The 16374-nt window shown below is 51.9% G+C and overlaps 1 protein-coding gene across 2 annotated transcripts in view; it reads right to left on the bottom strand.

Annotated features, from left to right (window-relative positions):
• Positions 1–16374, bottom strand: part of IQSEC2 (IQ motif and Sec7 domain ArfGEF 2) — a 200155-nt gene that overhangs the window by 171014 nt on the left and 12767 nt on the right. For both annotated transcript variants that reach the window (XM_044305346.1, XM_044305350.1), the window contains exon 2: positions 2647–2712. In XM_044305346.1, coding sequence (XP_044161281.1) covers positions 2647–2712 — 66 coding nt within the window. The remainder of the gene's footprint in view (positions 1–2646; positions 2713–16374) is intronic.

Here is a 16374-nt window from a genome sequence, read left to right as displayed (position 1 = left end):
GGGGGCACGAGGGGGACTTTCTTACTATGAGGAGGCAGCACTATTGTGAGGGACACTAACGGGACATTCTTACTTTGAGGGGACACTAAGAGGGTACCAATATTGTGAGGGGGCACTAACAGGACATTCTTACTATAAGGGGGCACGAATGGGACTTTCTTACTATGAGGGGGCACTATTGGGATATTCTTACTATAGGGGGCACTAAGGGGACAGCACTATTGTGAGGGGCACTAACAGGACATTCTTACTTTGAGGGGGCACTAATGGGACATTCTTACTATGAGGGGGCACTAAGGGGGCAGCACTATTGTGAGAGCAGACCTAGGGGCATAACTACTGTGTGGGGCACTGACAGGATATTCTCACTATGAGGGGGCATAACTACCATGTTGGGGGGCACAAATGAGGCATGGCTTGATGCAGGGATGCCTAACCTCCGGCCCTCCAGCTATTGCAAAACTACAACTCCCAGCAAACCCGGAGAGCCTACAGCCATTAGGGCATGCTGGGAGTTTTAGCTTTGCAACGGCTGGAGGGCCGCATGTTGAGCATCCCTGGCTTAATGGAAGAAATTTGCCACGCTACTGATCTTGTCCCTCAGGTTCCAGGAGGTATGCCTATTCTGCGGATAGGCGATTAATGTTACTCATGGGCCGACCCCTTTAAGGGTTTGTGCAAGAAACACTATTTTGACCTATTTCCTAGGCAAGAGGATTTATTTCCCCTTCCTCGGTATCCGATTGATTTAGGGCTTATAAATGATAAAAATTTGATAATTTGGTGGCAGCTCTCTAGATAGACACAACCTGTGCGCTAACCTTCCACCTCTGCAATCAATGCACATTATCCAATTATCGTGGGTGAGCGAGAGCCGCAACCCTCATCCAAGCGCACTGTATAGCGATCAACGGGTCCGTGCCAAGAAATGCGATTAAGGGCATCTGAAAGCTGGTAAAGCCTATGATTGACTCGGTGGGAACCTGGCCAGTACGTGCTAACCTGATAGCCATCAGCCATTCATTCATTTCAGCCTCATAGCTTATCATCATCTGCAGCATCCTCCCTGAAGAGCGCAACGTACGAGGAGGTCACTCCTGTCCAGCGCCCGCTCCTGCTGAGACGAGGAGGAAATGTTACTGCAGATCAGGATCCAGAAGCGGTGGATATTTTTAATTTTTTTTCCTACCTAGAGGAACAGCGCTGCTTCGGCTCTGAGCCCTCGCCACCCACTTGCAGAATGCGGTCACAGCGTGGATCGAAACGCATATTGATTCTCAGTCACAGCACGATCGGAAGGGGACGGATCAATCCAAATGTCAAATATTATATGAAGGCTTCAAGTTGTGGTATTTTTTGGAATCCAAAAGTCATTCTGCATGAGCAGACATCTGAAACGTGCTGGTGGTCCTGCGCCACTACCGCCAAGTGGTCCCACGGTCGGCCATACACATTAGACACATTTGCCTGACCATGCTGTCTCTCCTAACCCTGCCTAAACACAGGCAAGCTTGGCTCAGCCAAGAGTGTATGTGTCCTGGATGGAAAATCTGCCTCCAAACAGCTCTGGCAGCAGCTAATCTGCCTGAGAACAAAAGGATTGGGCATGCTGAAATCTTACCGCCCAATACTCACCTCCACAGGGGATGGTCCCCATACACGTTAGATGGCCAGCAAGTCCCACCAAAATTGTGACGTTTATGTAAAGCGTATGGCCAGCTTGAAGGGGTTGTCTGAGATTTTGATATTGATGGCCTGTCCTCAGGATAGGTCATCAATATCGGATCGTTGGGGATGGGGGTTGACAACCAGCGCCCCCACTGATCAACTGAAGAGGCTGCAGCTTCCTCTCAGCATTCCAAGCACAGCGCCATACATTGGATAGTGGCTGTGCTTGGTATTGCAGTCCATTGCGCCAAGGCCATGTGACCGATAAACGTGATGTCACTGACTTAGGAAAGGGGCAGCAGCCTTCAGCTGAGCGTCATGGCCTCTTTAAGCACCTGATCAGCAGAGGTCGGACTCCCAGTGATGAAGGCATCAATATCATAATCTCTGACAACCCTAGTTTCAGGTACATGCTGCCATTTGCATGGTCTACAGCAGTGATGGCAAACTGCGGCTCTTCAGCTGTTGTAAAACTACAACTCCCAGTATGCCCAGACTGCCTACAGCTATCAGCCTACAGCAGGGCATGATTTGTAGTTTTAGAACAGCTGGAGGGCCGCAGTTTGCCCATCACTGGTCAGCATGCAGACCTTCAGCTCTCCAGCTGTAGCGAAACTACAATTCCCAGCATGCTCTATTCACTTCCATGGGAGTTCTGAGAAGAGTAGAGCAAGTATGCATGCTGGGAGTTGTAGTTTCACAACAGCTGGAGTGCCGAAGGTTGCCTTCCCCTGGTATACAGGGTCAAGAATCCTTCTTGTTGACCCTATTAACCCTATTTTGATTGGTCACATGAGTAATGGGGACTCAAGAATTGTACAAGGCAGCATTACATTCATCTTTCATCAATGTACAGAATCCCTTTAATTCAGTCTGCAGCGGCCCCTCGGCCATACCGCCTTACTTGCAGGATTAAGACCAACCCCCTTTAAATGTATTATATTTTATTTCTTAGTCTCCATGCACTTTAGCACTCACCTATCCTGATGGGACATAGAACACTGTTCATCCTGAGCCTCCTGGTACACAGATAGAGCACCACATCTAAAATGAGACAGAAATAAAGTGACACATCAGTAAGGGGAGGAGGGGGGGGGGGGGTAGCAATGCAGATTTATGTCATCCAGGTTCTGTGACAACCCCAAATGGCTGACATTAAAGGAATGAGAAAACGTCAACAATATTGAAAGCCCAAAGAACCCCTTTCAAAGGGGTTATCCCATGATGAAAGTAAAAAATGAAAATCTGACATCATATAGTACATGACAACCTCTTTTCTAACAAAGCTATAACCAGCCCTATACCTCACATGGATCCAGAGATCTCCCCGTTCATTGCTCTGCTAGATTTATTTCAGGCTGGTAGCTCAGGGGGTGTGTCCCTTCTCACAGGGGTGGGGGGGGGGTGGGAGGGAGGGTGTCCCTTCTCACAGGGGTGGGGGGGGGGGGGTGGGAGGGAGGGTGTCCCTTCTCACAGGGGTGGGGGGGGGGGGGGGTGGGAGGGAGGGTGTCCCTTCTCACAGGGGTGGGGGGGAGGGTGTCCCTTCTCACAGGGGTGGGGGGGGGGGTGGGAGGGAGGGTGTCCCTTCTCACAGGGGTGGGAGGGTGTCCCTTCTCACAGGGGTGGGAGGGTGTCCCTTCTCACAGGGGTGGGAGGGTGTCCCTTCTCACAGGGGTGGGAGGGTGTCCCTTCTCACAGGGGTGGGAGGGTGTCCCTTCTCACAGGGGTGGGAGGGTGTCCCTTCTCACAGGGGTGGGGGGGTGTCCCTTCTCACAGGGGTGGGGGGGTGTCCCTTCTCACAGGGGTGGGGGGGTGTCCCTTCTCACAGGGGTGGGGGGTGTCCCTTCTCACAGGGGTGGGGGGGTGTCCCTTCTCACAGGGGTGGGAGGGTGTCCCTTCTCACAGGGGTGGGAGGGTGTCCCTTCTCACAGGGGTGGGAGGGTGTCCCTTCTCACAGGGGTGGGAGGGTGTCCCTTCTCACAGGGGTGGGAGGGTGTCCCTTCTCACAGGGGTGGGAGGGTGTCCCTTCTCACAGGGGTGGGAGGGTGTCCCTTCTCACAGGGGTGGGAGGGTGTCCCTTCTCACAGGGGTGGGAGGGTGTCCCTTCTCACAGGGGTGGGAGGGTGTCCCTTCTCACAGGGGTGGGAGGGTGTCCCTTCTCACAGGGGTGGGAGGGTGTCCCTTCTCACAGGGGTGGGAGGGTGTCCCTTCTCACAGGGGTGGGAGGGTGTCCCTTCTCACAGGGGTGGGAGGGTGTCCCTTCTCACAGGGGTGGGAGGGTGTCCCTTCTCACAGGGGGGGGGGGGGAGTGTCCCTTCTCACAGGGGGGGGGGGGGGGAGTGTCCCTTCTCACAGGGGGGGGGGGGGGGGAGTGTCCCTTCTCACAGGGGGGGGGGGGGGAGTGTCCCTTCTCACAGGGGGGGGGGGGGAGTGTCCCTTCTCACAGGGGGGGGGGGGGGGGAGTGTCCCTTCTCACAGGGGGGGGGGGGGGAGTGTCCCTTCTCACAGGGGGGGGGGGGGAGTGTCCCTTCTCACAGGGGGGGGGGGGAGTGTCCCTTCTCACAGGGGGGGGGGGGAGTGTCCCTTCTCACAGGGGGGGGGGGGGAGTGTCCCTTCTCACAGGGGGGGGGGGGGAGTGTCCCTTCTCATCACAGGGGGGGGGGGGGAGTGTCCCTTCTCACAGGGTGGGGGGGGGGGAGTGTCCCTTCTCACAGGGGGGGGGGGAGTGTCCCTTCTCACAGGGGGGGGGGGGGGAGTGTCCCTTCTCACAGGGTGGGGGGGGGGGGAGTGTCCCTTCTCACAGGGGGGGGGGGAGTGTCCCTTCTCACAGGGGGGGGGGGGGGAGTGTCCCTTCTCACAGGGGGGGGGGAGTGTCCCTTCTCACAGGGGGGGGGGGGGAGTGTCCCTTCTCACAGGGGGGAGGGAGGGGGGAGAGTGTCCCTTCTCACTTGGGAGTGTCCCTTCTCACTTGGGAGTGTCCCTTCTCACGGGGGGGGGGGTGTCCCTTCTCACGGGGGGGGGGGGTGTCCCTTCTCACGGGGGGGGGGTGTCCCTTCTCACGGGGGGGGGGTGTCCCTTCTCACGGGGGGGGGGTGTCCCTTCTCACGGGGGGGGGGTGTGTCCCTTCTCACAGGGGGGGGGGGTGTCCCTTCTCACAGGGGGGGGGTGTCCCTTCTCACAGGGGGGGGGGGTGTCCCTTCTCACAGGGGGGGGGGTGTCCCTTCTCACAGGGGGGGGGGGTGTCCCTTCTCACAGGGGGGGGGTGTCCCTTCTCACAGGGGGGGGGGTGTCCCTTCTCACAGGGGGGGGGGTGTCCCTTCTCACAGGGGGGGGGGGTGTCCCTTCTCACAGGGGGGGGGTGTCCCTTCTCACAGGGGGGGGGGTGTCCCTTCTCACAGGGGGGGGGGTGTCCCTTCTCACAGGGGGGGGGTGTCCCTTCTCACAGGGGGGGGGTGTCCTTCTCACAGGGGGGGGGGTGTCCCTTCTCACAGGGGGGGGGGTGTCCCTTCTCACAGGGGGGGGGTGTCCCTTCTCACAGGGGGGGGTGTCCCTTCTCACAGGGGGGGGTGTCCCTTCTCACAGGGGGGGGGTGTCCCTTCTCACAGGGGGGGGGTGTCCCTTCTCACAGGGGGGGGGTGTCCCTTCTCACAGGGGGGGGGGTGTCCCTTCTCACAGGGGGGGGGGTGTCCCTTCTCACAGGGGGGGGGGTGTCCCTTCTCACAGGGGGGGGGGTGTCCCTTCTCACAGGGGGGGGGGTGTCCCTTCTCACAGGGGGGGGGGTGTCCCTTCTCACAGGGGGGGGGGTGTCCCTTCTCACAGGGGGGGGGGTGTCCCTTCTCACAGGGGGGGGGTGTGTCCCTTCTCACAGGGGGGGGGTGTCCCTTCTCACAGGGGGGGGGTGTCCCTTCTCACAGGGGGGGGGGTGTCCCTTCTCACAGGGGGGGGGGGGTGTCCCTTCTCACAGGGGGGGGGGGGGTGTCCCTTCTCACAGGGGGGGGGGGTGTCCCTTCTCACGGGGGGGGGGGTGCCCCTTCTCACAGGGGGGGGGTGTCCCTTCTCACAGGGGGGGGGGGTGTCCCTTCTCACAGGGGGGGGGGTGTCCCTTCTCACAGGGGGGGGGTGTCCCTTCTCACAGGGGGGGGGGTGTCCCTTCTCACAGGGGGGGGGGTGTCCCTTCTCACAGGGGGGTGTCCCTTCTCACAGGTGGATGTCCCTTCTGCTGCAGCTGGTGGATGGAACTGAGCATGTGCTTCCATCTCGGTGAGCAGGACAAAGAATTTTGAAAAAGAGCAAACAGCAGGTGGCGCTGTACAGATACATTTTATTGAGAAATTGGGTGCTATACTCAATTTTCTAATGACAGCCACACGGGACAGGGGACAACTACTAGATTACCCAACAGCAGGACCCCCCCTGGTCACGAGAACAGGGGCCCCCTGTAGCACCTGAAACGAATGGAGCGCCCAGTCGGACATGCGTGCCACCACTCCATTCATTTCTATTGGAACTCCAGATATAGCGAAGCGCTGAACTCGGCGGTACGCCCATAGAAATGATTGGCGCAGCCTGACCGTCCACTCCGTTTGTTTCAAGGGGCTGCAGAGGGTCATGTATTGCTGGGACCCCCACCGATCTAATAGTTCCACAGGGTAGGGGATACTTTAATGTAACCGGAATACCCCTTTAAATGGTTGTCATCCATCAGCACACATTTCCTGTCGATTATATTTCCCGCGTGAACAGGGTCCGGTCATGAAACACGTAGCATCACAAGACGAAAGACAAGACCATCACAGGTATGGGTGCAATGGTACCAAAAAACACCATGCCCATTGCTCAGCTAGCAAAGTCCGGACCCGCAGAGATACTGACGAGTGGGCGACATCCCCTCCAACGCTCGAGATTCCACCGCACAGCCCAATATGGCACCACGTAATACCGTCGTTGGCAGCAGTTAAGGGTTGCCAAGTGGAATAGACGCGTACAGGAGACGAAATCGGCTTGCTTTCCATAATTTAACCTCTTGGAGGCAGGAGGCTTCTGCTCTTTATTTGAAAATTTCCCAGTATCTAACCGGTTGCTAATTACATCCCCGCAGCGCTAGTTGCCATGACAGTCAAATGCGGCACCTGGATAGCTTTTCCGCGGCTGGCTCTGTCAGCAACGATTGTGAATGTCTCACTAGCAAAGTGCTTCTTTGGGAGTGAAGGAAGTCTGCGTGGGATGGCGAGTGAATTTAGTGATAGGTTGCGGCTGACGGGACATCAAGTAAAAGGAAGCGTGTGGGGGCGAGAGGGAGAGAGGGACAGACAGAGGGGGGTCCGAGCGTACAATGGCTGGGGAGGGACCCAGCTTTTGATTCACCAGCGGAAACCCACGCAGATGGGTCATTTTTCTGACTGTACGAGAAAATCAATGGCTGTCGTTAAAGTGGATGTTTCACCTACACACAGCAGAGGCTGTCATGGGGGGCCGGGACAGATTATTAGAATTTAATAAGGCCCATTAACGTCCACGTCTCACTGGTAAGTTGAAAAGCACAAAAAGGATGACCTTAAAGGGGTTGTGCAAGAATGTTTTTGAGCAAACCCTCCTCCCACTTTACCGGACCTGTAAAGGAAAGATTTTTTACCTGCTTCCCAGCTCCCCGCTACTTCTCCTCCAGGTTAGCGATGCTCCGTTGGGCTCCTTCAATACAGTTTAAAATCGCCACAGCCAATCACTGGCTGTGGCGGCGACCAGATCCCCTTACGTCATGACAAATGGTCACATGACGCAAGTGGAGCCGGTCAGTGATTGGCTGCGGCCATCTCAAACTAGGGAGCCCAGCGGAGCATCCCAGGCCTGGGGGAGAAGGAGCGGGGAGCCAGTAGGAGGCAGGTAAGCACGGTAATCTTCCCCTTTACAGGTCTGGTAAAGTGTGTGTTGGGGGGGGGGGGGGGGGGGGCACAACCCCTTTTGGACAATCCCTACTTGATGAAAGGGTCTCTATAAAGTGTCTCCTTGCTGGGAACCTCAGCGATCAGCTGTAAATCTGTGTTCAATTTCTCTAGGGCGCCGCCACAGGCATAATGAAGCATTACATGGTGTCCATTCAAATCAAAGGGTTATCTGTAAAATGCGGGTCCTCCAGAGTTAAAGACTCTGTTTGTAATTTCTCTCTCGACAAGAGATGAGGATCTTGAGGACAGGACGCCATGTAATAACTCCCCATTCCCCAATATGGCAATGAGGTTTCTAAACTGGATAATCCCTTTAAAGGGAATCTGTCACCAGTGACCTTCCTATTAAACCGTTTACAGAGACACATAGCCGTGGTTCACCTGATTAAAACACTGTTTTTTTTTTGCTGACCTGAAGTTCCATTCCCGAGTTATGATACTTTTTCTTAATATGAAAATTAGGCCTTTGGTGCAATGAGGGAGTCACCGTTGCACTTGGTGCACCCAAGTTCCACTCCTTTCTGTGGTCAGCCCCTCCATCGCTGCTTTGATAGACCGTGTCAAAGCAACCAGGAAGGGACTGGTCACAAAAAAGAGCAAAGCATGGGTGCCACAAGAGCAATGGTGACGCCCTCATTGCACCAAAGGCCCGATTTGCATATTAAATAAACGTATTATAACTCGGGAACGAAGCCTCAGATCAACAAAACAAAAACAGCGTTTTAAATCAGGTGAGCCTCAGCTATGTGTCTACGCAAATGTTTGATAGGGAGGTCGCTAGAGAGAGACTCCCTTTAAAGCAGGGATGCCCAACCTGCGGCCCTCCAGCTGTTCTGAAACTACAAATCCCACAATGCCCTGCTGTTAGCTGTTGGGGCATGCTGAGAGTTGTAGTTTTGCAGAAGCTAGAGGGCCGCATGTTGGGAAACCCATCTTTAAAGGGATTGTCTCATGAAGTCACCCCTTTGTAAGCAGAAGTCAACCAGGCTACTAAGGCTACATGCACACGACCGTTGTGTGTTTTGCGGTCTGCAAAACACGGATGACGTCCGTGTGCATTCCACCATTTGTGGAACGGCACGGACAGCCATTGATATAACTGCCTATTCTTGTCCGCAAAACGGACAAGAACAGGACAGGTTATATTTTTTTTGCGGCCCACAGAACGGAGCAACGGATGCGGACATCACACGTTGTGCTGTCCGCATCTTTTGCGGCCGCGTTGAAGTCAATGGGTCCGCATCCGAGCCGCAAAAACTGCTGCTCCGATGCAGACCAAAACAACGGTCGTGTGCATGTAGCCTAATACTACTAAAGGGAGCCGAGTCTAGCCAAACATTCCCCCTGCAGCGCCTGTCAAACTGGATGTTGACGAGTGGGACTAGAGGGTGGCAGGGGGGAACCAAAGGAGCCAGAACCTGGTGTCGGGGAGCGGATCTGAAAGGCCAACAGAGGTGGACAACATCTTTAGGGTTGTTAGGCCGGGACTACATGGTGATCTTGGCCACGACACCTCTTGTGTGACCAAAGATCGCTGTAGAGCAGTGCAGCCATTGAACTGAATGGGGTTGCAGTACAAACTGCCGCAACAGCGACCCGAGAATTTGCCATTTCAGGGTAATGGTCACTGCCAGTTGCACCGCTACCTTCTTCATTTCAATGACTGAACTGCTAGACAGCGATGAGTGTCGCAGCCAAGATCCCCATGTAGCCCCAGCCTAAAGGGGTTGGCTGACCAAAGGATAGGGATACATGTCTGATCGCTGGGCATCGGACTACTGGGACCTCTACGGATCACAGGAATGGCGGGGGGGGGGAGGGTGTCACTGTGTCCCCTGCGTGAATGGAGCAGTAGTGTGCATGCTTAGCCACCAGTCCATTCTCTGTCTATGGGACTGGTGAGTACAGCGTTCTCTCCGCCAGCCCTATAGAAGTGAATTGAGCAGTATTCACGCACGCTCACCATCGCTACATTTACACTGGGGATTCAGGGACCGCCCCATTCTCATAATTGTTTTCGGACCCCCCCAGCCATTATACCGTTATCACCTATCCTATAGACAGGTGGAAAATGTGTTCATAGGCCAACCCCCTTTAAAAAAAAAACCATTACATTTACACTTATAGGCTAAGCTGTAATCAGAGACGGTGCTGACGTCTGTACTTCGGCGTGTCACAGGTGGACAGGTCATTTGCCAGCGCCTGCGCGGCGGTAGGGCAAAGGCTGCTTTAATTTTCTAATTACGGTCCTTAGATGCACTTTCCGGGGGTCCTTTAAGACAAATCTATAAGCTTCAAGCTTTGTTTCGGAGATGATATCATCTCCAGCAAAAGTTTAGGTAACCTCCCACCGTCCTACGGCATGTCGCCGGCTGGCTGCAATTTGGCTCGCCATTTTGTGATGAGGTAAAGCTTTAATCAGGTCCTTGTACGAGGCGATATAAACAGTGAAGGGCACCCTGTAATAAACCCGTACTTCACGTGGCAACAGCTTTAAAAGCCAATTAAAGCCCGCACAATATAATTTCACGGCACTTGAAGTTGTCAGCGCGTGATTGTAGTTTTAACCGTTTGCTGATTTTACGGGAATGTTATCAAAGCGGACACGCCAGGCCTAACAAGCTGCTCACTCTGTAAGTATGCCTTATGTAAAAGAGTTACTACTATGCACAAAACCCGTGGAGCTGTCGCCCATAGCAACCAGTCAGATCCCAGTTTTTACCTCAGTCCTAACAAGCTGCTGTACATAGGCCGCATGTATAACTACTACTACTACTACTACTACTACTACTACTACAGACAAAGCTGGTAGAGCCGTCACCGATAGCAACCAGATTCCAGTTTTACCTCAGTCCTACCAAGTTGCTCATTTTGCCTTTTTGAAAGTACGTTGCACATAGGCCTCATGTAGAACTACTACTACAGACAAAGCTGGTAGAGCCGTCACCCATAGCAACCAGATTCCAGTTTTACCTCAGTCCTACCAAGTTGCTCATTTTGCCTTTTTGAAAGTACGTTGCACATAGGCCTCATGTAGAACTACTACTACTAGTAGAGCTGTTTCCCATAGCAACCAATCAGATTCCAATTTTCACCTCAGTCCTAACAAGTTGCTCATTGGTCCTTTTGAAAGTACGCCATACATAGTCCTCATGTAGAACCACTGCTGTTGAGGGAATCAGTAGAGCTGGTGCCCATAGCAACCAGATTCCAGTTTTTACGTCAGTCCTAATAAGTTTCCATACACAGGCCTCATGTGTTACTACTACTACAGACAAAACCAGAAGAGCTGTTGCCCGTAGCAACTAGATTCCATTTTTTTAGCTCAGTCCTAACAAGTTGCTCAGTGTGTTTTTTCGAAAGTACTCCGTACAAAGGCCTCTTGTATAACTACTACAACAGACAGAACCAGTAGAGCTGGTACCCATAGCAACCAGATTCCAGTTTCTACCTCAGCCCTAACAAGTTGTTAATTCTGTTGTCTTAAAGCAAAGGCCTCATGTATAACTACTACTACTACAGACAAAACCAGTAGAGCTGTTGCCCGTAGCAACCAGATTCCAGTTTTCACTTCAGTCCTAACAAGTTGCTCATTCTGAAAGTGCGCGCTCATATTCCTCATGTATAATTACTACATCAGACAAAACCAATGGAGCTGTTGCCCATAGCAACCAGATTCCAGTTTTCATTTTTCCAGTGCTGTTTAGGAGCTGAAATATGTCATCTGATTGGCTGCCATGGGTAAAGTCATTTTTAGGTCTGCATTCATTTTCACCCTCGTGGCCCAAGGTGCCACTGTGCAAAAACCCCAGAGCGGAAGAGAGGCCAACACCCCCTTACTGATGGCGGGCGGCTGCTACTCTGTGGGGGCGTGAGCTATACTTATGCGCTATACCGCAAGGTATATGTTCTTACTGGACGCCTCCGTAAGGAATAGCACAGTCAATTTAGCGCAGTAAAAAAATGAAAAGTAAAAAAAGGTTTTCAAACGCTAAGAAATTATCAGCAGAACCCACAACATGCAGATACAGTGAGCATCCCCCTAGGTAACCCCCCCCCCCCCCCCCCCCCAGACCGGCAAATCCTGTAGCGGTACGCATTCACAGGATGCCATGTCAGGTATCAGTGTGAACTGGCGTCTGCAGAGGAGACATCACATGCCTGAGCCTACAGGAGGTAGGATCGGGATAAAAATGACTGACAGGCAGCTGTCAAACGTGAATGCAAAGACTTGAAGCGTTCGCGTTATATAACGGCCTGCGAAGGAACGTCTCGGAGAAGACACATCACACGTTCTTCACAAGCCTGACAGACGGGAAACAGTCACATGCTCATCTGGCGGTATGGCAGGGAGTGCAACCATTATCTTCACTGCTCTTACTGTAAAGAAGCCCATTCGGTGCTCACGGTGAAACCATATACAGACATAGCAGATGCCCCTTTCCATTTCCGATATGAGGGTATCTGGCCCTCCTCAGGAACCCGTCCATTAGCTAGGTGGTCTATTGCGTTGAAGGATCTTCCTATCGGATCCGTGTGCTATATGGTTGGCCATCACATTAATGGCCGGCATGTATTACTACACGTATGTAACCATTACAACACGACACCAGATCTACGGCATTCAGGAAATCATTGGCGCTTCCATTAAAAGGGTATGTTCAGGTGGTTGGCGGGCACCAGGCGGCCCAGCGAGAAGCAGCTGTTAGGTATTAGAAGGTTAAAAATTGATCGGCAGCCATTTGCTTAGTGGTAATGGCTGAGCGGTTCCCACAAAACTGCGCATTCGTTGACGATAAGCAAGCCACTGCTTAATTTTTTAATGATTTAATACCAAACAGCTTTAACTCGCAGATATGCCTCCAACGTGCGCCAGCCGCCCCGTCTGGCCGTACCCCAAGGCTACCTGCGCATGTTGCGGATTACACAGATTACACAAAAAAAACGGTACCTGTAAAGTGTATGAGATTAGACAAATCTCATGTAGACTTTACTTTTTCGTTCAATTCTTTGTGAGGATTTCACCCTGCAAGGGGCGAAATCTGTGGCAAATCTGCATCAGATCAGCTCCAAAAACCGAAAGTAAGGCCGGGTTTTTCACATTACTGTTTAGCTTTCCGGTCTTTTGATCCGTCAGAACAGGAAAAAAAAAAAACAACAACACGGATCTGTTAGGCTAGTTTCACATTAGCGGCAAAGAACTCCGTCAGGCTGTTCAGGCGGGTGAACAGCCTGTCGGATCCGTGCTGCCACTAGTGCACGCCAGCCCCCCGGCTACCGCTCCGGCCCCCATTCCGGGGGCAGGATTGCACTAGCGGCAGCAAGGATCCGACAGGCTGTTCACCCGCCTGAACAGCCTGCCGGAGTTCCTTGCCGCTAGTGTGTAAGTACCCTTATTTTGAGCATCAGTTAGGATCAGTTTGCACTAAGGGTACTTTCACACTTACGTTAAAATGTTCCCGTATTGAGTTCCGTCACAGGCGCTCAATACCGGAAAAAAATGCTTCAGTTTTAGGCTACATGCACACAACCGTTGTGTGTTTTGCAATTTGCGGAACGGCACGGACAGCCTTAAATATAACTGCCTATTCTTGTCTGCAAAGCGCGGACAAGAATAGGACAGGTTATATTTTTATTGCGGGGCTACGGAACGGAGCAACGGATGCGGACAGCACGACGTGTGGCCCCGATCCGGAATTGCGGACCCGCACTTCCGGGTCCGCAATTCCGATCTTGAAAAAAATAGAACATGTCCTATTCTTGTCCGCAATAGGCATATTCTCTTAGTGCCGGCAATGTGCGGTCTGAAAAATGCAGAACGCACACTGCCGCTGTCTGTGTTTTGCGGATCCGCAAAACACACACGGGTGTGTGAATGGACCCATAGGGTAAAAATCTGCATCAAATCTGCACCAGAAACTGCACACAAACTGCACCAAGACGACAATAAAGAGTGCGGATTTACGTACATTTTTGGTGCGGTTGTGGTGCGGATTATCTGCACACAAATCTGCACCGTGTGGATTTTTTTCTACGTGGATTTGGTTCATAAAATCTGTACAGAAAAAAAACACATGCTATCCATCTCCTAATGATTTCACCGCCAGGTAATTTACACTGTCCGTTTTATTTTTTTTACTCCTGCGGTTTTAAAAACTGCAGCATGGAAAGAAGTAGTGACATGTTCCTTCTTGGTGCCGATTCCATGTCTAATCCGCATCCAAGCTTCCTGTTGAAATAGGATGAAAAACCACATCAAAAATCACGTGGAATTTTGTAGTGGATTCTGCATCATGGTTTTTCAGCACATAAAAACCTGTGTGAACACATCCTAAGAGGATCATAGTTTGTATGTTTTAAATCCACAAGGAGCACGCTCCCAATATTGATTGCATACTGCAAGGATTTTTCCGTGCGTAGATCTGAAAAATTGCCATGCTCAGTCTCGCCCTGGCTCATACGGATTCGGACTAAGGGCTCGTTCACACAGACGTTTTTTGCGTTCCGTATAGGGGCCGTTTTTTTTGCGTTCCGTATACAGGCCGTATTCGGAACCATTTATTTCAATCGTTCTGCACAAAAAAAACGGAATGTACTCCGTATGCATTCCGTTTCCGTATTTCCGTTCTGTTGAAAGATAGAACATGTCCTATTATTGCCTGCAAATCACGTTCCGTGGCTCCATTCAAATCAATGGGTCCGCAAAATAAAAAAATATAAAAAAAACGGAACACATACGGAATGTACTCCGTATGTCTTCTGTATCAGTTCCGTTTTTGCGGAACCATCTATTGAAAATTTTATGCCCAGCCCAATTTTTTTCTTTGCAATTACTGCATACTGTATATGCCATACGGAAAAACGGAACAGAACAGGAAACACTACTGAAAAAAATAAAATTAAATTTAAATGGAAAAACGGATCCTGGAAAAACGGCCCGCAAAACACTGAAAAAGACATACGGTCGTGTGAACAAGCCCTAAATCTGTGAGTTGGATCCACAGGGTCGGCCTCAGATCTCTCCCCTGGATTCCGTGGATGAGCAGAGCATGCATGTGTACAGAAGGATCGAGCGAGACAGCGGTGGCCCAAAAAGGCATGGCCCCCTAACGCCTGTTTCACATAAGCGTGATGGATTAGGTCAGGGTGCGTTCAGTGAAACTCGCACCGTTTTGCAAGCAAGTTCAGTCAGTTTTGTCTGCGATTGTGTTAGGCCCCTTTCAGACGAGCGTGTCCGGATTAGGTCCGGATGCTTCCCGGTGCATTGCGGCAAACCCGCGCGAGTAGGTACGCAATTGCAGTCAGTTTTTTGTGTAGATAGTATTATTTCCCCTTAGGGCTCTTTCACACTTGCGTTGTCCGTTTCCGGCATAGAGTTCCGTCGTCGGGGCTCTATGCCGGAAGAATCCTGATCAGTTTTATCCTAATGCATTCTGAATGGAGAGAAATCTGTTCAGGATGCATCAGGATGTCTTCAGTTCCGGAACGGAACGTTTTTTGGCCGGACAAAATACCGCAGCATGCTGCGCTTTTTGCTCCGGCCAAAAATCCTGAAGATTGGCCGCAAGGCCGGATCCGGAATTAATGCCCATTGAAAGGCATTGATCCGGATCCAGCCTTAAGCTAAACGTCGTTTCGGCGCATTGCCGGAACCGACGTTTAGCTTTTTCTGAATGGTTACCATGGCTGCCGGGACGCTAAAGTCCTGGCAACCATGGTAAAGTGTAGTGGGGAGCGGGGGAGCAGTGTACTTACCGTCCGTGCGGCTCCCGGGGCGCTCCAGAGTGACGTCAGGGCGCCCCACGCGCATGGATGACGTGATCGCGTCATCCATGCGCATGGGGCGCTCTGACGTCATTCTGGAGCGCCCCGGGAGCCGCGCGGACTGTAAGTATACCGCTCCCCCGCTCCTACTATGGCAACCAGGACTTTAATAGCGTCCTGGCTGCCATAGTAACACTGAAAGCATTTTGAAGACGGATCCGTCTTCAAATGCTTTCAGTATACTTGCGTTTTTCCGGATCCAGCGTGTAATTCCGGCAAGTGGAGTACACGCTGGATCCGGACAACGCAAGTGTGAAAGAGGCCTTAGCATGGTTAGAAGGGAAAATAATAGCATTCTGAATACAGAATACTTAGTACAATAGGGCTGGAGGGGTTAAAAAAATATAAAAAATAATAATTTAACTCACCTTAATACACTTGTCCGCGCAGCCGGCATCTCTTCTGTCTTCATCTGTTAGGAAAAGGACCTTTGATGACGTCACTACATTCATCATATGATCCATCACCACGGTGATGGACCATGTGACGGACCATGTGATGAGTGTAGTGACGTTATCAAAGGTCCTATTCCTCACAGAACAAGACAGAAGAGATGTCGGCTGCGCGGACAAGTGGATTAAGGGGAGTTAAACATTTATAAAAAAAATTAACCCCTCCAGCCCTATTGTACTATGCATTATGTATTCAGAATGCTATTATTTTCCCTTATAACCATGTTATAAGGGAAAATAATAATGATCGGGTCTCCATTCCGATCGTCACCTAGCAACCGTGTGTGACAATCGCACCGCATCCGCACTTGCTTGCGATTTACACACAACCCCATTCATTTCTATATAGACAATATAGAGCATGCTGCGATTTTCACGCAACGCACAAGTGATGCGTGAAAATCACCGCTCATGTGCACAGCCCCATAGAAGTGAATGGGTCCGGATTCAGTGCGGATGCAATGCGTTCACCTCACGCATTGCACCCG

Source organism: Bufo gargarizans, chromosome 9 (genome assembly GCF_014858855.1).
Source record: "Bufo gargarizans isolate SCDJY-AF-19 chromosome 9, ASM1485885v1, whole genome shotgun sequence".
In the NCBI taxonomy this organism is placed as follows: domain Eukaryota; kingdom Metazoa; phylum Chordata; class Amphibia; order Anura; family Bufonidae; genus Bufo; species Bufo gargarizans.
The sequence above is the reverse complement of the archived record's forward strand: the minus strand, read 5'-3'. Positions and strand labels throughout refer to the sequence as shown.